Below are 24061 nucleotides of genomic sequence, written 5' to 3' on the forward strand. Positions count from 1 at the left end.
TTAGGTCCTCAACATGGTATTTTATTTTGTTCACATACACTATGCCATAAACTCATATGGAATTGGTTCCAGCAGCTCAGGCTCCTTGCCATTGTTTCTCACAAAGTGGGCTTCTCTTGGAGGAGCAGGCTAGAAGGCAGAAAAAGAAATTTAAACATAAATCTAAGTTACAATAGCATTGTTTAGTCCAGGTGCCATCTGTTGGGCTTTCCTTGTTTTTACTGCAGCGCTATGTCCCTAGAACACAAAAACCTACAATACTTTGGACTTGAGAAAGCATGGCACCTCGTCTCGCAATATGGCAACTAATAATTCTATGCATGAATCATTTTATAATTTGTTAAATATATTTTCCCCTAGCAAGTTTGCTGTATCACTTGAGAATAGGATGAGTCACACAGTAGCAGTTTTTTAATACAAGCCAACAGCAGCTTTCTTCCCCCCGTCCCCCATAATATGCACGAAGATTACCTACTAGCACTGAAAATAACTTTATAAAAATAATACCAAGGCTAAATGCATTTGAAACATACTTTTTATGCAGAAAAAAACCCACTAGTGTTTATGACTAAACTTCCTTCTAATCTGAAAAATGTGTTAATGGAATTAATTACCTGACATTCTTCTTGTCAGAAACTTAACTGCTTCCTGACATCTTAGTCACATAGAATGTTCAAACCACTTCCGCCAACCCCCCTCCCTTTGTTTGCAGACAAAGTACATACACTTTGTTCACATCTCAATACATTACCTGGCGTTTTAGTTCAAACCAAATTCCCTTTTCCTTTCCTTCTTTTTTCTTTCTTTCATTTTCTTTCACACGCTGCAAGAAGCTGTCTCTGCTCTTTGAGTGCTTAATATGCTCAATTCGCACATTAATTCTCTTGGCCAGAATCTTGCCCCTAGACACAGAACACCAACACTGTTAGATTTAGCAGCTTTTCCTGTGGGTTTTTTTTTAAAAAAAACAACAAGTAGGACTAACAGCTGAGCCCAAGTCAGTACACATGGTTACCATGCTGGTTTCAGAGCATAGGCAACTCTGATTGCTGTAGGAACATGTAAGCTTTCAGATTTTGAAGAACTTTTCAATATGTTTCCTTTGACAGGATCCAAACCAATTAAGTATTAACTGGTTGGGTTTTAAAAGGATATTGTCTCTGCCCCACCTGAATGGCCAATGGAGACAACAAATGTCTAACTGGCAAAGTGAATGGGGAGAAAGGAATCCATCAATGCAATTAAAGCTCCAAACCATTTTAGTAGCACTTACTTAACTTTCTTGTTCACAATAATGCCCACAGCATGCTGGGTAATGTTGTATACCCTTCCTGTCTTGCCATGGTAACATTTGTGGGGCATGCCTTTCTGAATTGTGCCCATGCCCTGTTAATAAAAGACAGACAGAAAATATTACCATAGCTTATCTTACAAAAAAATGTCAAAGATATATATTGAACTAAAACAGTTGCAATCATAACATTAGCAACATTTCCCAAAAGCTTCCAATATCAGATATCAGAAAGAACATGTTTAAAAATATAAATTTGTCCCAAAGTCCTCCAATGTCAGGTTCCCAAGCTTTAACTAGACTAAGCATCTGTCTAATAATTAAACTATCACGTAAGCTACTATGTTTTGGATTATACAGTGGGTAATATCTAGCAAGTCATACTCAGAATAGTCCTATTGCAATCAATGGACTAGATTTCAATTGGTCTACTCTGCGAATGGAAAAGCATTGTATATCAAGCAATGTTTACCATTTGAAATAAAATTCTAGAGCGAAGTACCGGGTCTTCCAGTTGCTCACTTATCCTGTTGCAGGAAATCAGATCATGCAACAGCCATATCCAAACTGATGAATGGTTTGCCAATACATGCATGGTTGCCACAATTATCCTTACACATTAATGGTATCTTAAAATATTTAATCAAATAAAATTAAATCTGAAGAACTGGACACCTCTGGTTTGCTTTCAGTGCCGGTGAAATGATTTGCTCACTTTGCTATTACAAAAGCAATCATAAGAGACAATCATCATCAAGCTCCAGAGTGTTATGAAATAAAAATTTCAAGTAAAGTTTTGTATCAGCATTAGTGTGATATACTGAAGAGGGCAACCTTCTGGCAAATTAATACTCCTCTGTGTATTTTCCAAATTACATTGTAAGATGAAATGCAAATGTGAGCATAGTTCAAATCCCAGCATTTAATACTCAGGGCAGGGCAAGCAAAACAATATTTGTTATTCTGTTAGATTGTATTTAATTTGAATTCTGTTTTAGAAGGATAATGAGAGAACTACAGTATTAGAATTAGCATTAGAGCAGCATTTTTAAATTTAAAAATACCTTTATGTCAACAATATCACCCTTCTTATAGATGCGCATGTAGGTAGCAAGAGGGACCACACCTATGAAAAAATGCAATAATAATCAATCATATTTTTACTTAAGATAGTTTTGTATGTTTAGCTTGAGAAAGAGGTGGTTAAGAGTGTATATTATAGGCATCTTCAAATAACTAATGGGCTGATACATGAGGGATGGAGCAAGCTTGTTTCCTCTTGCTCTGAAAGATAGTACCTGAACCAATGGATTCAAGTTACAAGAAAGGAGATTCAAACTAAACATCAGAAAGTACATTCTGACAGTAAGAGCTGTTTGACAATGGACTCCCTTGGGAAGGTAGTGGACTCTCCTTCCTTGGAGGATTTTAAGCAGAGGTTGGACTAGTTGACCCTTGGGATCTCTTCCAACTCTATGAAATGTATTAAAAGTATTAAAATTGACTTACAACATTCAGGCTATATAAGTAAAATAAACTACACATAGAAGCAATTCCTCTTCCCAAAGCCCCTCTATTAGTGCTACTTTCTGAGCTTTCTAGCCTGCATCTACAGATTTCTAGCAATGTATATGTAAAGACATTTTTCAATAAATTAAAGATGCGTAAGTCTCAGCTGATACTGATAGCATATTGTCAGAGCTGCTTCAAGATCCTAGCTCACAGAGGATCACGCTAGCCAGCGGTCATTAAGTAAAAGTCTTTATTGAATTACAGTTTCCATTCTCACGCTGCTGTCTGCAACTCTACGTCTACTAGCTAGATCGGCGAGGCTCCGTCTGAGTCTCCGCCCCGTGCGCACCAACTTAATATCCTAGCCTTGCTCCACCTTTTCCTCCTGACTGTCCTCCTCTGGGTCCCTCTACCCCCCGGGGCTTCTTCCTTCCGGGATTCTTCTGACGCTGACCCGGACCCTTCTGCCTCCTTGCGCCGGGCTTTAGGACCTGGTTCCCTTTCGGGGCTGCTCACTGCGCCGCCTTCCTCTGCATTTGAACTTGGCGCGCGCGCCCAACCTTCCACTTTCCTCTTAACCGTTTCTTCGCTCCCCGATGGAGGTGTGGCCACTCCTGACTCCTGCCCTCCCTCCTGTGGTGAGCTGCCAGCGCTTCCCCCCTGGCTCCTTTCCTCTTCCCTGCTTCCTGGCGGTGACGCTGGTCCCGATTTCCAGCTGCTCCCCCCTGAGTCTCCTCTGGCTCTATCTTCCTGGGGTGCCTCCCTAGACTCCCCCCATGCCCTGGCCACTGGTGCTCCTTTCTGTGAATCCTCTGATTCACTGGAAAGACTGGGAGATCTCGGGTCGTCGTCATCACTCATCCTTTCCTCTGTCTCCTCCCCTTCGCTCTCTGTTTCCTCCCTTGCCCGTGCCTCTGCACCTAAACCCCTGACACATATGGACACTGGGATGTGAACGTTCACCTGACCTTGGTGGTCACATCAGTTTACTGAAATAACCCTTATTCCTGGATCAACTAAAGGCAACAAACCCACTGACCAACTAAACTAGCTGAACTAATATTCCCTACCATGTTTGCGAAAGGGTCTTGAGAACATGTAACGTGTCCCCCTCCTCTTCCCCTTGGTGTTGGTCATCTTGACGGTTTACTGAAAGAGAAAATACAATTGGATCAAAAATTAACAGAAAATAAAATTAAAACATGCACAATGGTAGCTTTCCCCCAAAGCAAATAACGACGAGGGGAGGCGGCATATGTCAAGATTGTCAGGGGGGAGGGATTATATACCCCTCACACTACAATACTGCAGAAAAGCCCTTGTCTAGCATTAAACACGTTTAGCATCATGTCTCATTCGAGCCTGAATATCTCGTCAGAATAATTACCCGTGCAACATCTTGAAATCCATATACATGCATTTTACACCCAGGTATTTACACCCACTTTTGCTTGCGTGTGAATACACACAATATCCTCCAAAACACTTCCAAGTTCATTTGCACATGCATAGTTAAGCCACAGGTTCAGTCTCTGCTACCTCCAGTATATAAAAAAAACAGGAGTTGAGGCAGTACAAAAGATCTCCATGCCCAAGCCTCTGGAAAAGCCACTGACGCTCAAGAGCAGGCAAATTTGGGGGGGGGGGATCTCCATAAAGCAGCCTTTCTCAACCTGTGTGTCCCCAGATGTTGAACTACAACTCCCATCACCCCAGCTAGTAAGGCCAGAGCTCAGGGATGATGAGAGTTGTAGTCCAACAACATCTGGGGACCCACAGGTTGAGAACGGCTGCAAGAACAAGATACGTTTCCAGGAGCGACTATACACCTTAGTGACATCTAGACCTTTGAAGGCCTCCCAGCCCTGCCACTCGAGGTCCTGCCTTAACTGGAGAAGCCAGGGACGGGAGCCTGGGGCTTTCTGAATGCAAGGCGTGCGCTCAGTCCACTTCTGGGCGAGGAGGAGAAAGCTAGAGGCGGCGACCTCCATCGCAAACCTCCACGTGCGCTTGGATCGCACCCGTTGCTGCAATTTCCTCCCAGGCCAGCGCACCCCACTAGCGCCGCTCCCGGGTCCGAGTCCTCCCGCCGCCCTCTCCCACCTAGCCGGCCTCCCCCCTCTTCCCATCCTTCCCGGAGGCCAGGCCACCCTCGGCGAAACGGCTCTCGCTCCCTCGCTCTCCCCACTTCCAATCGCCGCCCGGCGCAGTTCCCCCTCTCCCGTTTCCCCGCCACCGGCCCATTTCGCGCCAAAGCCCCTCACGGACCCGCTAGAAGCGACCCCCCAGGAGTGGAAGAGGAGCAGCCGAGCTCCGGCGTGTACCTGTAAGATGGCGTCCGAGGCCGAAAGGAAAGAAGGCGGGGCTTCCTGCGCTCTCCGCTCCTTCCTGCCCGCGTGCAGGGGCCCTCCGGGATGTAGGGCTGTCCCACAGAAACGCCGGAGTGTATGCGACGTCGCGTGCTGGCGTGGAAACTTTTATATATATAAATATATATAAATATATATATTTATATATATAAAAGGAAGCGACACGGGTGTTGGGGAGAAAGCAACCGAGCATGGAATAAATACCTCTGTCTTCCGTAGTACTGTGAACGGAGGCAGGCAGTTGTCGTAGACGCGCTTTCCAGAAGGCCCTTGCTAGGCAAAAAGGGAGCCCGGGGCCTAGGAGCTGACCCCGCCCACGCAGGAGTTAGGCAGCGCGCGCGGCTGGCTGCCGTCACGTGGTCCCAGGGAGCCGGTTGAATGGAGTCATGTACTGCTGTGAATAGCACCATCTATGTAATAACTGGTTGTTGCAAGCAGCGGATAGGCCGCGTTGGACATTTTATTTTTCTTACGGAGGAACAACTGCGATGGAGGGCAGGTTTCTGGCCCACTGTAAGCGATCTCAAGTGCAACATCCTCCCGGCACTAATTTCGAAAGAATGAATGGCACGTAAGAGAAAATAAAAAAATTCCTTCCAGTAGCACCTTAAAGACCAACTAAGTTAGTTCTTGGTATGAGCTTTCGTGTGCATGCACACTTCTTCAGATACCAAGTGTGCATGCACACGAAAGCTCATACCAAGAACTAACTTAGTTGGTCTTTAAGGTGCTACTGGAAGGAATTTTTTTATTTTGACTATGGCAGACCAACACGGCTACCTATCTGCAACGTAAGAGAAAGTTATAGAGCTGTTGTGGACAACAGCTAAGCTTGCTCCTTGCACCTGATCGGCTCAGCCATTGAGCATCAGTTCTCCTAACCAGGTTCACACCACCCGCCTTCATGTGTACATGTCAACACCTCACGCAATGGGGAATACCTCAGATGCAATACTGGGCACTGCCAATTTCAAATGTTTTAAGACTTTGGAGAGTCCCTGAGTAAATGCTAATAAGTCAGTTGGATAAATGTTGAACGATGCACTGTGTGAAAAAGTACATTTTTATTTGCCCCGAATCTTCCATTATTCAGCTTCATTGGATGGTGCTGAGTTCTAATATTATGAGGTAGGAAAGATTCTCTGCACCTTTTATTTATACAAGGAGCCCTGGAGGCCCATCAGATGGGAGACAAGTGCTAAATGTATTACCAACATTTTGACTACCACCATCTTACACAGTGGCATTAAACTGCATCAGGCCATGTTATGGAGAGATGCATGAGCAGTCTGACAACCAGGAGCTCTTCATCTTCTAGATAGTCACAATAATAACTGTTTCATAAGGAATTCAATTTGTGCTTAAGCCTGTCTTTTGCTTCTCCCTCCCTCCTCATGTCTCTTTAGAATGTGAACCCAAAGGCAGGGACCATCTTAGAACTGATTTTTATAAGGCTCTCAGGGAGACTTTTGACCAAAGAGTGGTATTTAAATGCTGTAAACAATTAACAAAAAACAGCACAAAAGGAAAGGGGATTAGGGGGGAGGAGGGAAAAGCAATATTGGGGTATTTTTAATATTTGTTGCTTCAAACAGAACAGGATGCAGCAGTAAAAATAAAAAGCTAATGCTATTCTAGGCTGCATGTAGTGTCCAAATCAAGGGAAGTAATAGTACCATTCTATTCTGCCTTAGACCACACTTGGAATACTGTGTCCAATTCTGGGCACAATTTAAGAAGGATGTTAGCAAGCTGGAACATGTGCAGAGGAGGGCAACCAAAATGATCAAGGGTCTGGAAACTAAGCTTTATGAAGAGCGATTGAAGGAGCTGGGTATGTTTAGACTGGAAAAGAGGAAACTGAGGACATGGATATGATAGCCATCTTCATATATCTTAAGGTATGTCACATAGATGAGGGAGCATGCTTGTTTTCTCCTGCTCTGGAGGGTAGGACTTGAACCAATGGCTTCAAGTTGCAAGAAAGGAAATTCTGACTAAACATTCGGAAAAACTTTATTACAGAGCTGTTCAGCAGTGGTAAAGACTCTCATGAGAAGTGGTGGAGTATCCTTCCTTGGTGATTTTTAAAAAGAGGTTGGATGGCTATTTGTCATGGATGCTTTAGCTGAGATTCCCACATTGCAGGGGGTTGGACTAACCCTTGGGGTCCCTTCCAACTCTAAGATTCTATGATTATAAGATCATTTACTCCTGCTGCCATTTCAAGCTGCATTTGTGCTGTGTTGTTCACATCAGAGAGAGGATCGGGATGTATTTGTTCCGTGTACATGACTTTTTTGGTTTTCCACCACTGTAAACATCCACCCTAGAACTGTGCGTGCACAACAGCTGGCTCATATATTCACATTCCCACTTACTCTGCATCCAGATTTCTAGTTGGATTAAAGCTGGTTTGAGGTGAGAAATGCATCAAACACCGGCATTTGTGAAGAAACTACAGGATTGATATGGTTTATGGCTAAGAACATGTGAATGTAGCTTCCAAAACTAGCAGTGGGAACACATTGCAGTTATTGGTAACGTGGACATACAATTTTGCACAGTTCCTTGGCAATTTAATTATTGGCATGACCAGTGGAAAGATTTCAAGGAGTTATGAAAGCTGCTGGTCTTTTAGCAGCACAGCACTGATGGAGATAAGTCCCATTTCTCTCTCCTTCTCCTATAACTGGATGGAATGACTGCTGTGACCTTTGAGGAAGGAGCATAACAGAGATGCTTTTTCAGCACAGCAGTCCCATCTCTTTCCCTCTCCTATAGCCTGATGGGACGCCTGAAGATGCATCTGATCATGACTTTATGTGTCTGATGCAGTGGAGTGTGTCCCCCCAAAAGCTTATGCTATAATAAATTCCAGTCTTTAAGGTGGTGTAGTGTGCACGTGGGGAGGGTCGTGGTGGTCGGCGGCTACTACCGGTATTTCTGCAGCAGCGTCCCTGCAGCATCCCTCTCTCCGGGGTCCTAGAGCCGCCAAACCTGGCATGAAAAGAGAGCATTTTAGCCACTGTGTTCTTCAAAGCCAAGCATTTAGGAAGCCTGAAAACACTAGGCGTTTCCATTCCAAGAGAACTGTGTTGCATTTACTGGAATATTACGGAAAACGCAACCTAGTGAATATATTGGAGCTCTCCCAAACCCTTTGCCCATGTTATGAGCGCATAAAACGGTATACATCTAGATGAAAGGCAACCCACAGGGATCTGCAATAATCGCTGCAATATATCCTTAATTATTACTGTATAATTATAAACTTACTGTATAACCTTCGAAGCTTGCATAATCTTAGAAGGGGTGTGGCAGCTGGAGCGGGGTGGGGAGCATGGCTGCAACTATCTCATTACGCTACGGTTGCTCCCGCTGCAGAAACACTTAACATACCTACTACTACCCTCTCTTGTTTCGTGCTCTCAGGAGCCTAAAACACACAACGCATCACCTGTGCGCGTGTATGAGAGAGCGACGCGTATTAACCACGAACAGCAAGAGCGAGGGGGGGGGAACCACCCCAAAATAAAAACTATTCGACGTCTAGCGCTAGGACCTCGGGGAGCCACAGAGAGGCAGCTGGCGTGCTCTCGCGCTGATCAGGGAAAGCGGATTGGCTGCGCTCTGGGGGCCTGCGAGACTACGGCGCTACGGTTCCGGGTAGCAAGCCGTAGTAGGGGCAGCGGGGCTCGTGCGGGCGGAAGAGGCTGCGCGGCGGCGGCGCGCGGAGAAGGGCGGTTGGTTGAGTGCCGAGGGCAAGGCGAGCGGACGCAGCGCGTGCCCTCCGTCACCCCCCCTCGCCCACCGTCGTCTGTCTCGGCGGTTGGAACCGCTTACGGGTCGTTTCGTCAGGCGGGCGGAGCTCTCGGGGAGGCCGGAGGGGGGCGGAGGCATCCCGCTCTCCCTCAGCCGTTGCTTGGGGGCGGCGCCCGGGTCTTCTTTTTTTCCCCCTTCCCCTCCTCCTCCGGTGGGAAACTCCCCCGGCTCGCCTCGACGTGTGATTGGGTGGAAGATGGCGCTGCGCGGATGGAAATCCTAATGACAGTCTCCAAATTCGCCTCCATCTGTACCATGGTGAGGAGCGGGCGGAGGGGTGGGCGCTGCTATCTCCCCTTCCGCTCATGTTCGGCGGCCCTGTGTGGTGATGGCGGCGGCGGTGTGAGGAGTCCCCCAGCGGAGAGGGAGCGCCTCGAGCTGGGCTCCGAAGGGGCCTGAGGGCGTGTGCCGAGAGGGGACGGGAGGCCACCGGGTGCACCTCCCTGCCTGGAGGGGCGGCGGCGGGAGGGTATTTCTGCTCGAGTGCACGTTTTCTGCCGGGGGTGAGGCCCACCCTGGATTAGGGTGGCTGCCGCTTTGGGGCAAACCTTAAAGCAGAAGCGTGCGGCGGGTTGGGCTGTTGGATCATGACCTGGAGGCGGGTCAGAAACGATGAGTGAGCTGGACGTGTGAGCCCCTTAAAACGAAAAATGTGTGGAAATGGGTGGGCGGGCAAAGATTTTGGAGGTGGGCCTCAAGGTGGGACTGTATAGAGAGGAGTGTTGGCACAGCAGGATATGAGTAGCTCCTATGAAGGCAGTAAATAATAATAATAATAATAATTTTTATTTATACCCCGCCCTCCCCAGCCAAGGCCGGGCTCAGGGCGGCTAACAAGCAATAATAAAAACAAGTTGAATGAATACAACTTAAAAAACATAGAGCTTCAAGCGAGGAGGGTGCTTTTCCTCATGCAAATTAAAGCACTCTGGTGTGGTAACTGGTGTGTTGCACCAAAAGCGAGGTATCCTGTGTTTTTAAAAGGCTAACACATTGTGGCATAAGCTCTTGTGGGCTAAGAGCTTGCTTCATCCGGCAGGTTGAGTGTCCTGCCTCTCACCATCCTCATTTGAATATTCAGCTTCCTCTTCCTAGGCTTGCTTTCCACATAGGTTTCATTTCCTTATGCTTTAATTACTTGGGAAAGCAGGACAGGATCAAAACCGCTGTTAATCAGCTTTAGAGGGCACAACATTGATGTCAACACTGGCATACTTTGACGTGTGGCTCATTTAAGTAGCTATGAAAGAGAGTAGCAAATGAGACTTTCAAATACAGACGGCCGCTTGAGTAAATTAAAAAGCCCCCTCAAGGAGGACATTCTTCTTGGCACATGTGGATTTTTATTCATAATCTGTTAAGTGTGCTGACTGGACTTTTCTCACCTTAAAATCCTTAACTGTTTACTTTAAGAGTGGGGAAACTTGATACTATTTCCCTTTTGACATAGAAGCCTTTTAGAAGGTAGGAGCAAAGCAAATAGGAAATCTCTTGCCAAAAGATATGTCACCATTCTGCAGAAGACTGCAAATGTTGCCTTATCTGGGCCCAGTTGGTTTGTAGCAGTTATCAGCCTCAGCCCCAAAGGTCTGTGAAAATCATAGTATTGGAGTTTGCATTGAAGTGGCTAGTGACTTCTTTCTTTCTTTCTTTCTTTCTTTCTTTCTTTCTTTTGAACAGGCTGGCCCCTGTCCTCCCAAGGGTTTTGTTGTGGCTCCCCTGGACCTGAGTAATTTGGCAACTAATTTTTTAAAAAAACAACTCTGCTAAAGCGCTGTAATGTTCCCACTATATTGCTTTGGGATGTTCCCCAAAGTGGGCATTTCTGCCTGAACTTAAATGCACATCTCCTTCTTATAGTGAGGTATTTATGGCAAGAAAGCCTCAGAGTTTTGGAAACAAGAAAGTTAAATTGGTCCTGTTTCCTGAGCCCTAAGACTTTCTTGCAATGGGAAGGAGAATAGGCACATTTACAAAGTAAGAAGACTTCTGAATCAATTTTTGCTCCTCAGCACAGTGATGGAATAGAAGCAAAAATACTGTGACACCCCCCCCACTTGTCTGCCTGCCTGCCTGAATGTGTGTATGTCTGGCTATGTGTTTGTGTGGGCATCTGTTGTATATATGGTAAGTGTTTGTGTGTGCGCATGCTCATGCATTTATTGACCATGCCACTCTGACAACTTCCATTCTTGATATGTAGATCTCAGACGGGTGGCCAGCCCTCAATGCAGCCCTCCTGCTGAAAAAAGTAGCCTGTAGGGTGTAGTCTCTGCTTTAAAGACTACAGTGCATCCTTCCTTTCCCCCAATCTCAAATTACTTCCTTCTCCCCTTTATCCAAGTTTTCATATTTTGTGGTGTTTTCCACAAAGCCCTTGTTCTTTATCTTATTGTGCATACCTATCTCTCTCCTTTTCTTTTTTTGTCTTTAGCCATCACCTCTTCCTGTAGTTGACATGCCTACATATTAGCAGGAGGATCTTTTTAATCTCCTGTGTTGTTATTCCTCAGTAGATGCCCATGTGCCTTAGCAAGATGGGCTCTACAAGAATACATTAGGCATAGATGCCTTTTGACTGCTTTATTCAGCCCCACCCCCATACATACAATGTGATGCCATTATAGTATGCTCAGTCTTTACTGGAAAAGAAGAAACGTGAGACAAATGATATGTGCATTTGCTGCTTTTTTCTCATGGAAGTTGAGTATCTAGTGATTGTGGATCAGGAGATACAAGCACATATCTTTCCAAGACAAAAAAAAATGCTCAAAAGGCATTGGAATGAGAATTTGTGAGATTCTTTCATAACATAAGGGAAAAAATATTTTGAAAGTAAAGGAAGAGGGACAGCGTAAACATGTATACTTACCAGTGGGTGCTGAACTGATGAAAGGCTCGTAATGTGAGAAACAGTTAAACTTGCAGTAAAGTATTTATGGACTAAGCAGAGCTGTGAACCTAATAAAATGGAATTTTGAACCACACTGATGTATCACCACAATACATTTATAGTTATTTTCCGTCTCTTATCTTTTGTCACAATATCTGTTTTCAGAGTTCCGATATGCAAGTTAGTGCTTGGCACTAGTTGCACATTTATTTATTTAAACTTATAGCCTGCCCTTCAGCATATGGTCTTTGGGTGGGTTACAAAAAAATCACAATTAAAAACAAAACACACAGTCATTAAAATCATAAAACTCCAACTACAAAACCAACCAATAATAAAATTAGTAGAACAGGAGTATAGAGCAACAGTTCTTTAATGCTTTACTAGGATGAAATACTGATTAAGGCATTATCAAAATGTCTAATTATTTAATTGCATTGGCACAAAATTCATTGGGATAGTTCTAATACTGACCCTATGGGATGTTAGTAGCAGGTGAGTAGTTCACTGTTATCAGTCATTATTCTGGCACAATTATTTGCTGCCATCATATTTTTTTTTTTTTTTTGGAACAGCATCTATCCTGAATCTGCCTGTTGACATTTCTGACAACTGTATAGTGCTGCAGATTTCCAGACTGAATGTCGTATCTTTTTATATACTATTATATATTTATAGGGATGCAGGTGGCACTGTGGGTTAAACCACAGAGTCTAGGGCTTGCCGATCAGAAGGTCGGCAGTTTGAATCCCCGCGACGGGGTGAGCTCCTGTTGATCAGTCCCTGCTCCTGCCAACCTAGCAGTTCGAAAGCACGTCAAAGTGCAAGTAGATAAATAGGTACTGCTCTGGCAGGAAGGTAAAGGGTGTTTCCCTGCGCTGCTCTGGTTCGCCAGAAGTGGCTTAGTCATGCTGACCACATGACCTGGAAGCTGTATGCCTGCTCCCTTGGCCAATAAAGCGAGATGAGCGCCGCAACCCCAGAGTCGTCCGCGACTGGACCTAATGGTCAGGGTTCCCTTTACCTATATATTTATTAAAGCATTTCAGAGCAACATTGCAACTTAAGAGATGAAATACAGTAATGTGACAATAAAAAAATGCAGTATGAAAAAAAAAGTGTAAATAAAGTTTTCATCTAGCACTGAAAAGAGAATAAAGATGGTGCCCCACAGCCCTCTTTGAGAAGGCAATTCAACAAATCAGGTTCTGCCACAAGGGTATACAAATACTTGTGGATAGCAAAAGTGTTTTAAAAATGTGATTTTAAATGTTGCTGGTTTTAGATAATGAATATTAAAATGCTTCTAGATTTCTGGTTTTGTATGCTGCTGTGAGAACCCTTGGTTGGGCTGAGCATCGTGAGGTAAATGCAATGGATAGTAGATTTGCAGTGAATGCATTGGACAATGACAGATAGCTCTACTCTGTTCTCCTCACTTAAATTGATACTTGACATTCTTCTTTTCAAAGCCCAGCTACATATTATGTTAAATGCATAGATTTGCATAGGTTTTCGTGGTTTGCCCTTTTTTTAAGAGGAGCTATGTGAGGAGATCTAGATCAGGTCTGTGGCAGGGCTGCTTCACTCCTAATACAACACTGTAGTTTAGCCTTTGCCCTGTGTGCTAATAAGAGGCATACTAAGCAAGTATGTATGGCTGATTAAGCATCCTGGTAGGAAAAGGTGCTGAATCTGATTACCTAGACCAGAGGTTATGCAAGCTTGCTCTCCACTGTGAGAATAGTTCAATCTTTGTATGAGAACAATAAGGTTCTTTGACTTCTGAGATTGGTTCGAAAAATGGAACTTTAAAGGTTTTGTATGTGATCTGGTAGTGTTCATAATATCATTAAATAATGCTGCCAGCTTGTGTTGAAGAAAGCAATTCAACCACTAATAATAATAATAATAATAATAATAATAATAATAATAATAATAATAATAATATATTTATGTCCCTCCCATCTGGCTGGGTTTCCCCATCCACTCTGGGTGGCTTCCAACAGAATATTAAAATACAATAGTCTATTAAACATTAAAATCTTCCCTAAACAGGGCTGCCTTAAGATGTCTTCTGAATGTCAGGTAGTTGTTTATCGCTTTGACATCTGGTGGGAGGGCGTTCCACAGGGCGGGTGCCACTACTAAGAAGTCCCTCTGCCTGGTTCCCTGTAACTTGGCTTCTCGCAGTGAGGGAACCGCCAGAAGGCCCTCAGCACTCGACCTCAGTATCCGGGCAGTACGATGGTGGAGATGTGCCTTTAGGTATACTGGACCGAGGCTGTTTAGGGCTTTAAAGGTCAGCACCAATACTTTGAATTGTGCTCGGAAACGTACTGGGAGCCAGTTTAGGTCTTTCAAGACTCGGCGGCTGCTCCCAGTCACCAGTTTAGCTGCCGCATTCTGGATTAGTTGTAGTTTCCCGGTCACCTTCAAAGGTAGCCCCATAGTGAGCGCATTGCAGTAGTCTAAGCGAGAGATAACTAGAGCATGCACCACTCTGGCGAGACAGTCCATGGGCAGGTAGGGTCTCAGCCTGCATATCAGATGGAGCTGATAAACAGCTGCCCTGGACACAGAATTGACCTGCACCTCCATGGACAGCTGTGAGTCCAGAATGACTACCAGGCTGCGCACCTGGTCCTTCAGCGGCACAGTTACCCCATTCAGGACCAGGGAGTCCTCCACACCCGCCCGTCTCCTGTCCCTCAAAAAGAGTACTTCTGTCTTGTCAGTATTCAACCTCAATCTGTTAGCCACCATCCAGCCTCCATCCGCCTCCAGGCACTCACACAGGACCTTCACCGCCTTCACCGGTTTTGATTTGAAAGAGAGGTAGAGCTGGGTATCAAGTGTGAATTCTTCATTACTTAATGTACCTATCCAACCTTCCTTTCCAAAATGAATTAATTACAAGTGGATAAGAAAGCACAACACAGCAGCCAATATGTCAAATATTGAGATACATCATCAGAGAAAACAAACCCATCCTAGAGCCAGAAGGAGTGTAAAGGAAATGAGGCCAAATGAACCTAACCATTTCCCCTATAAATATCTCTAAAACCTAGGGATAGAATCAACGGCCTGGTGAAGGGTGACCTAATCTTCATAATCAAGCACAGCCCATTGCTGCATACCAAAGAGAGAGTATGAAATGGACTGACCCAGCCATTAAAATTGTAAAAACTCAGGAAAAAAGAATAATCATACCGCCCCCCCCCCGAAACCTTCCTGTCAAATCTTCCAATAACATTAAGTGGGATAGCAGTAAAAACTAGCACTCAGATTCTCCTCTGACTTCAATGGCTTGATATAATCATTGATTGCCATTAAGTCTGAAGTTGACAAACTAAGCTTAGTACTAATCAGGAAGTAGGTTTGTAAGCTGGGAAGCTCCCCATGTGTGCAAGGGAAGTGCAACCTTAAAAGGGGTATAATGGTGAACACACTGTTGAAAAACCAATTATCTGTGCAAACGCTAATAGGTTTTTTATATTTTCAAGCTGCTTTGAACCAAAAATTGGCTCCCAAAGTAGCTTACAGCAGATAGAAGATAATACAAAGTGTTACTGTGAGAGGGGGTTCTCAGCTGGGTAATAGATTTCCATTTTGTTTTTCTTCTGTCAGTATCCTAGCAACTCAGACCACCCCAGGGAAACAAACCACCCAATCATATTAAATTCACCATCCCTTGACATCCCTTGCTGAATGCAACAGGTTTAAACAGTACCATCAGGCAAGGTGTCACATTGTAGATTGAATAGTTTTATGTTCGCGACATAGTACATTTTCTGTTTTACTGATCTTCTTCTGTATACTTTGACATTGTGATTATGCACTTAATTATGAAGCCCACCATGTGCTTTGTTGAAAAAGTATATTTCCATACATTTTAAATAGGGCAACTTGTACAAAGTTCATTCATCAATTAGAGTCTCCCTGTAAGTCTCCTCAAAAGACAACCAATGTCACTTTAGTCAACCATTGGTAAAGGTTCAAGCACAATTGTGATCTCTGAACTCTTTGTATTTTTAAACCAGGGACTTCATAAAAGATTTCAATGTGAAAGGTTGGATCCATAATTGCAAAACTGTTTATCCATCCTACAGAGGAGCATCCATTCATTTTAAAAAGAAAATAGTGGCAGTAAGGTCATCAATAGGAATTGAATCACATTCTTGTGTTGCTACTTCCTCCGTCATGACTATATTTAAATATTTAAGTAAATTTAAGTATATTAATTCCAGTTATACATAAAAATGGAAGGAGGTTAGTACTGGGATGTTATCCTGATAGCTAATGTCAGAAATGATGGGTGTGCAAATTAATGCTACTTAGTCCTTTACCATAAAATTTAACCTGGAGTCCTATACAAATGTAAGAAAGAGCAACATTAAACATACCAGGGCTTCTGAATAGCCATGCCTTAAGGTTTTTGCTTATACTTGAGTATGTTTAACTAATCCAAGAAGTCCTTGTAAGTGCTGGACTATATTCACAAATTTGTCAAGACAGGCATAAGTCCGAGGAACAGATGCATGTTATCAAGTCAATGAGCAATGTAAAGATCAGCTAATTTTTGCATTCGTATAACTAACATGTGCAGGATCTTTATTTTTAAACAACACGATTCCAATAATGTGCTACAACCTTCAAAAATGAGCATGGGTGCCTTTAATTTTCAGCCCTTCTAGTTAAAACTGACTCTATAATGCTTTAGTGTGGAGTAGAATTGTGAGGATTCCCTTCATACATTTAGTAATGTGTCAGGCTTCCGCAGCTATGAGCTTGGCTTCTTCCCTCCCATATTGATCTCTCAAAACATAATGATCCTTCAGAGCTCCTTAAACACGCTGGACAGCAGCTAGCTTTAGCTAACCAAGAACTAATAACTTAGATAAATAAATAGTAAAGGCATGCTTTTACTATTTACTATAGTAAAGGCAAATAGTAAAGGCATAACCATTTTAATTTCAGAGTGTAGTTACTGGCCTGGGTCACTTAAGCAAAACTCTGGAGCAGCTGGGGAACTGCTAGCATGTTACCCGGTAAACTAGTTTGGCTTCTCTGCCTTCCTTCTATCCTAATAACAGCAGGCTGCACTATCATATTATGTTTTATGGCTTAATGATAATGTGCCTGCCATCGCAGGTTTGCATTTCTAGTATAATTTCTGACCTTTAGCTCTCTTTGTGTGAGAGAAAGAGGGGGAGTAAGTAGGTTGCCATAAGTGAAAAATGACATGGGAGCTGCTGCTAAAACCATTGGTGGTTTAATCTATTTGAAAGTGTTCTGTGTTTTTTTTAAACCCAGGCATCTGGTTAAATTGGAAATTTTAATTTTTGTCATTGTAGTCTCGCTTGTTTGTCTTATGACAGATTTGTTAATACATTGTTTGTCAGACCTGTTTGTATGATTTGTAATTTTGGTATATTGTTTTTCTCTGTTTTTATTACTTTGTTCCCAATTCTGTGATTGAAAATAATAAAGAGCAGGTTATAAATACTGTAAACAAATTAAAAACAACAGCAACTATGTGTTGTGTGAAGAAGTAACAAACAGAAGTACTGTTTGTTAGCGTTACAAACTAGTATATCAGTTGTCAGCTCAACATGCACAGCCATACTCTTGTATGTACAGAGAAACTTGCATCGCGGGTTGTATTCTTGTTTTGGGCATCCTTTAGTTGTTCTTAAGCAAACTCTTTGCCTAATTTGCCTGCATGGGTAAACTGTGCCATAGAACAGGTCATGGTAATTACTGGTGTGTGTTTTCCCCTCCCTCTAGGGCGCTAATGCCTCGGCCTTGGAGAAAGAAATTGGTCCAGAACAGTTTCCAGTCAATGAGCATTATTTTGGTTTAGTAAATGTAAGTTGCAGATATTACTTGTTTTGAAAGAAAGTGAATGTATATGAAAGAAGTTGCTTGCCTGTGCCTTAGGACTACACAAATTCTGGGCATAAAGAAATTATAAAAGCTCTCTAGTACTTGATTACAGTGGTACCTCGGGTTAAGAACTTAATTCGTTCTGGAGGTCCGTTCTTAACCTGAAACTGTTCTTAACCTGAAGCACCACTTTAGCTAATGGGGCCTCCTGCTGCTGCTCTAACATTGCCATGTGATTTGTGTTCTCATCCTGAGGTAAAGTTCTTAACCCGAGGTACTACTTCCGGGTTAGTGGAGTCTGTAACCCGAAGTGCCTGTAAGCTGAGGTACCACTGTAAACGTGTTTTTTATTTTGGGTGGGAAAATATATTCAATCTTTATTCAGACTTAAGTTCAGACTCTAAACTAAGTGCAAGACCAGTGTTTTAAACTGTTCTGGAGAATCCTGGGATTCCTAGGAAGCCTGGTAGGGGTTACTCAATGAGAAGGTGAGTGAAAGTGAGGAAGAGTCCCTGAAAGACAGCTTGCCCATCTCTGGTAGTTTTCTTTTTTTGCAGTGTACATACAGCCTCAGGAGAGGTATATCCTAGGTCTCTCATTGTTCATGAGAGCCAGTTGTGACGCTAGCCAATGCCTGCCATATGTGCCAGCCTGTGTGTCCACTCAGAATATGCAGAGAACTATATGCAGTGTGCTGGGTGTCCATGGTGCATGTTCACGGTACATTGGAGTTAAAGTTAAGAGGATTTGCTGAAGCTAGAAACAATGACATTAGGATATCTTTAAACTAAAAATTAAAAGCAGCCAACAAGCAAAACTCCCATCTTAATTGGACTGAAACCTTGTATTCTTATGTTTGTAGTTGATGCATTAGATCAAAAGGACAATCATATAAAATTCATTGCAGTTGTTTAATTGACTGGGAGTTGGACCTGTTTAAAAGATGCCTCAAACAGCTGGTAGACTGTATGGCTTTCAAAACTTAAAATAGTGATATATGGGTTCTCTGTTCCCTGCCCCATTAAAAAAAACACAACCCCATGTTTCTGCGGTGATCTTGGCGCATATAACGCTGCGGGCCCTCACACATTTCTCTTTCTCTTTCTAGCAATGATTCCCTTGTCTTAGTGACCTTAATAGTGATTCATGGTTACTTCTGCACCAACTCTAACCTGGTTTGACCCTAATCAGAACTCCCAGCTAAGCCAAAATTTGAAGTGAAACATTGGTGTAGTTGTAATGATAGCACCGTAGGTAAGCCTGACAAGGAAGAAGAGGGAACTTGCTCTGAAGAGGGGGAAGAGGAAGTACATGAGCCTATGGCTCATTCTCAGTCATGTAACATTACTAAACAGAGCTATCAGCCTCTTGACAAGGAACATGTACTGTGAACTTCGAATTTTACAGCATTAACAGTGCATACATTTTATAAAATGGAGAATACAACATAGAGAGTTATACCCAAATGTAACTTCCCGGGAGTGGAGCAGATTTCTATGAGTGGAATGGGGCTCCTCCTTCCTCTCCACCTCCTGTAGCCTCCCTCATGACCCTCACATTTTCTCTGGAAGTTTGGGGGGCCCTCCAAAACAGATCTGAGGCAGAGAAAAGGCAGCCCCATTGCTCACTTAGACTATTATTTGACATCAGATATTACCCAGAGTTTTTCTGGTGAATTTTCAAAACAATAACATTTACTAATGCTGCATAGATTTCCATTGTAGAAAGAAAACTCATTGGTTGTCAGATATTTCTAAAAATAAAATGTGTACAACAGAGAAGCCAGATGGCAGTAAAGGTGCATGCTTTGCTGACTGTTAAATCTGCCACTAGTTAATGGATAAGTTATACTTCAGTCTCCAAAAATCAGTAATTTTGCTAAGATACACTTTTGTTTCACACCACTCTCTTTGTAAACAGTCTTCCTTTTCGGTAAAAACTAATAGATCATTTCTTTGTGTTCTAGTTTGGAAATACATGCTACTGCAATTCAGTTCTTCAGGCACTTTATTTTTGTCGTCCATTTCGGGAGAAAGTCTTGGCATACAAAAGTCAGCCCAGAAAAAAGGAAAGTCTTCTCACTTGCTTAGCTGATCTTTTCCACAGCATAGCCACCCAGAAGAAAAAAGTTGGAGTAATACCTCCAAAAAAGTTCATAACAAGACTTCGGAAAGAGAATGGTAATGCTTTATTTTGCTGTTATGACACGTTTACCTTTTTCAGTTTTACTCAGTCAGAAAAAGGGTGTTGTCTCTCTGTTGTTCATTCTTGTTCTTCTAATTTGGACTGACACTCAGAAACTGAACTTATGGTTCCCCACCCTGCCCTGGTGATCATTAAAGTACTATATTATCCCTATTATCCCTATTAAATGGGGGCATAACCCTGTATTTTGCCACACTTGCAATAAATATTTTATTTTAAAGGTTTAAATGTCACCCTGTATATCAGTAAGATGCACAGTAAAATGCCAGTAAAATTTAAAATTTGATGGCCATATCATTTACACTTACTTTGCCTCTTTTTATTAGAATATGTTGAAACAGCCATAACATATATCCTAAGGACAATAATGTTTCTCAAACAGTATTTTTAAACTATTAAAATCCTCAGAATGATGGCCTTTATGTATACTAGTGGAGAGTGGAGTTTGTTTATTGCAAAACTCTTTTGCATAATATTGGAAGGTGGTCTGTCTATAGATATAACTTACTTGCTTTCTGTTCAACCGTCTTATATCCAGTTAATTTGTTTTGCAGAGCTTTTTGACAACTATATGCAGCAAGATGCGCATGAGTTCTTGAACTATCTGCTAAATACAGTTGCTGATATTTTGCAAGAGGAGAGTAAACAAGAGAAGCAAAATGGTCGTTTACCGAATGGCAGCATTGACAGTGAAAATAACAACAGCCCACCAGACCCAACATGGGTTCATGAAATTTTTCAGGGAACGTTAACAAATGAAACCAGATGTCTTACTTGTGAAACGGTATGTATTTCCTATAGATTACTTTGATTTCATTTATTGTGCAAATGTGTTTTTTGTATATCAATCAATCAAATCAATCTATATCAATCAATCACATCTTTATTATGGTCACAGACCAGCATAAGTAGGGTGGGGAACCATAATTTAAAATCTGTAAAACGTTTTGGAAAGCTAAAATTATTAAAACAGAAGGTATATATATAAGACTATAAGAATCTAAACGAGGCTAAAAGACTCTAAAAGAAGGGTTAGGAGCATTCTCGCTTCTCGGCCTTTTGGCTAAGATAAAATGTAGTTGTTTCTGTAGTGTATCACAACTCTTTTGACTGTATTTAGATAATCATATCTCAGCTTATTAAGCAGTAGTATGAATGAGGCTTTTGCCTCCGTTCCGCACACAGCCCTTTCACTACTTCCTTCACAGTGTGAGCAAACAAAGTGAGGAACCTCTAATTAGAGTTTCCCACATTATCCAAACCAGGAAACTGGTTTACTGGTGTTAGATTTCAGTTGTGTGAGGATTTGAGCACAGAGAAAAATGAAGCTGCTTATTTTGAAGTCTACCTTGATGAAAGTTAACCATTTAATAGCAGCTATTAAAATTAACACTTGTTCACATTTCCTTTCATGATGGAGTAGTCCTAGAATTTCTCTCTAATTCGGCAAACAAGAATGAGTGCCTCCAATTTTTGCAAAAGAATTGCATGGAAAATATGTAGGATTTCTATGTACCAAAGATCAGGACAGAAAAACATTTACAACAAGCATCTTCCTGCCATATGTGTTTAAAAGTTGCTTCAAGGAGATGGGGAAATTATTTACAAAGAAATCTTGCATTTCATGTTAACACTCAGTTTTGCTAGAGTTCTCAGAGTTTTTGTTCCTTGAAATTAAAGAAATGTCATTCCTAATGCAGGCAACCGGTAGTCAAAATAGCTATTTACCTGCAACTCAGCCCCTTATCATAAATGATAGGATAGACAACTTACGTAATTTGAAGTTCAGAGGTATATGTCAAAATGTGGAACATAAAAGGCCTAATCTAAAAGTGAGAATGCATAGCACTTTCTTTTAAAATTGGTTACCATTATTTTAAAAGAAGGAGAGTTTTCTGTACACAGGACTCCAACCTCAATATTTCTTTTATGCTTGCACTGCAGTATTCAGAGCACTGCAGCAATTTGTGAGGGTCCTGACTTTCTAATATAAAAAAATTCTAATGCTGTTATGCATGTCTTGTGTGAAAGCACAATTGAATATGGAACTTCAAAGAGAATCTTATGTAGCTTTTAATACAGACAATCTGAAGCATATTTTTCAATGAGAGGTTTGCATCATTAATGAATGAATTATCAAAGACTTAGCTGGTATGTGTCTGCTTTTATATCAATTGTGCTCTGATATTGACCCTCCACCACTGGCATTCTGTCCCCTAACCTCCCTAGCCTACCCAAAATGGTTGTTACATAGTATCCCTCTGGGTAGGATGCCACATAGCAAGTTTTACCCAGTGCTTCTTAACTTCAAGAAAATTTAGTACTCTAATTTTTTTGTACGATTCAAAACAAACATCTAGCAGAGTTTTTGTACTTAAAAAAGAAGTAGCAGCAGCAATAGATTTAGATACATCATGACTTTGATTCAGGTCTGGTATTGGGAATGCAAAGACTGATGGAATCCACTTTTCAGTAACAAGGGTCAGAAAAGGAAAGCAGCTGTGAATTTGCAGTCCAATATTCATATGTTTATTGTACCAAGAACAATTAATACTATGTAAATTTATCTGCAGATGTTGTCCCAGTCAGAGCCAAGGCATCAAGATCCCAGTTCCATTTGTATCACTTGCTCTTTTGTCAGTATTTACACATGGGGTATTACAGAACAGAAACTAATATCTATACTGTTAAAACTATATTCATAAGAGACAAATTATATTCCCAATTCATCAACTCGTTTGCTTTTATCTTGCTCACTGGAGAGCATACAGAGTTCAGCAGGTTTCCAAACCAAGTTCTGACAAGTGTTGCCTTAGGCATTCTATTCTATCTTTCATAAGGCTTCTGTATCTGCTGTAAGAAAAACAAAAAGCAAACAAAAAAATGAAAGTGAAAAAAAGCATTTTTTTCTGGTCTGCATACTGGTAAATAGAAGAAAATGGTAAACCCATCTTACTAATGTGCTTGTATGGCCTGTTAAATGATAATTCATCTTGAAAAACCCCTATTAGCTTTTTATCACCATTTGATTTATAGGTCACTTTGAGACCTGATTTCAAAATGTGCTTTGTGCAGGGAAATAATTTTTTTTTTTTTTGCACCCCCTCCTCCAAATTGCAGATAAGCAGTAAAGATGAAGATTTTTTAGACCTTTCTGTTGATGTGGAGCAAAACACGTCTATCACTCACTGTTTAAGGTATGGAAGATATTCAAATTTTGGACTGTTTGTTTGTTTGTTTGATTGATTGATTTCTTACCCACCCTTCACTATAAAGTTCCAGGGAGGTTACAAGAATATAATATGCCTATATAAAATCAGCTGAAATGGTTACAATTATAAAAATAAGTAATACTATTCCAGTCAGAGCACTATAAATTCAGCAAAAGAGGTGGGTCTCTCAAAACAACATACTTTGACTATCACAGGCCAGGCTAAAGAGGTGCATCTTAAGCATATAATGAAAGCTATATGGCAAATATGCTAGATGCACCTCTGTAGGGAAGGGAGTTGCACAATTTCCGGTGCTGCCATTCCCATGTTTCTGTATTCATCCATACTATGAAAGTTAACAAGAGAGAAAGTTAGTAAAAATGTATCTTTTACTGCACTGACTTAGACTGCTACTAGGAATCTCAAGCCTTTCCCTTTCATGGAGCTCTTCACGCTCTCTATTAACCAAACTTGAACTACTAGATGTCATTATACCTGCTATGGCTTTCTTGTCCTTTGGGATTAGCATGTCAGTCGCTGCCAGCTTAAATTCAGTACATTTAAGCAAGATGTTGAGAGTTGGTCTGTCTTTCACGTTAATGCCTGTTCTTCTATTTTAGGGGATTCAGCAATACAGAAACCCTGTGCAGTGAATATAAATATTACTGTGAAGAGTGTCGCAGTAAACAGGAAGCACACAAAAGGTACCATAAGCATATATTGTAGGTTTCACAGTTGTTAGCAAGCTATCCAAACATTTCTCCTTACGTTATGTTTTGAAAGTTTAATTTGGTTATAACACTAATAAATGTTCTGTAGCAACCAAGATACTTGAGGTTCAGTGGGATTAATTTCCTAACTGCGT

At 41.9% G+C, this 24061-nt stretch overlaps 2 protein-coding genes across 4 annotated transcripts in view; one reads left to right on the forward strand and one right to left on the reverse strand.

Annotated features, from left to right (window-relative positions):
- RPL21 (ribosomal protein L21) lies at positions 1-5150 on the reverse strand. 2 transcript variants are annotated; one of them, XM_081198054.1, is made up of 6 exons: positions 5128-5150; positions 3874-3952; positions 2356-2417; positions 1274-1386; positions 752-902; positions 1-129 (listed from the first exon to the last, which is right to left on the reverse strand). In XM_081198054.1, the coding sequence occupies exons 2-6, from the start codon at positions 3938-3940 to the stop codon at positions 40-42; spliced, it is 483 nt and encodes a 160-aa protein (XP_081054180.1). In that variant the 5' UTR covers positions 3941-3952; positions 5128-5150; the 3' UTR covers positions 1-39. The 2 variants fall into 2 exon arrangements, with proteins under 2 accessions (XP_081054180.1, XP_081054181.1); XM_081198055.1 differs by lacking the exon at positions 5128-5150 and adding an exon at positions 5072-5095.
- USP12 (ubiquitin specific peptidase 12) overlaps positions 5134-24061 on the forward strand; it is a 25866-nt gene continuing 6938 nt past the window's right edge. Inside the window, exons 1-7 of one of the 2 annotated variants that reach the window (XR_014009075.1) lie at positions 5134-5284; positions 8452-9255; positions 17681-17761; positions 19746-19959; positions 20539-20768; positions 23105-23181; positions 23817-23900. Coding sequence is in view for 1 of the 2 variants with exons in the window: in XM_081197946.1 (XP_081054072.1) it covers positions 9208-9255; positions 17681-17761; positions 19746-19959; positions 20539-20768; positions 23105-23181; positions 23817-23900 (734 nt within the window). In the remaining variant the exon portion in view is untranslated. Of the gene's footprint in view, positions 5285-8451; positions 9256-17680; positions 17762-19745; positions 19960-20538; positions 20769-23104; positions 23182-23816; positions 23901-24061 lie in introns of those variants that run through there. The other variant, XM_081197946.1, reaches the window with a different exon arrangement.

Source organism: Podarcis bocagei (assembly GCF_964188305.1).
Source record: "Podarcis bocagei genome assembly, chromosome: 6".
NCBI classification, from domain to species: Eukaryota; Metazoa; Chordata; class Lepidosauria; order Squamata; family Lacertidae; genus Podarcis; species Podarcis bocagei.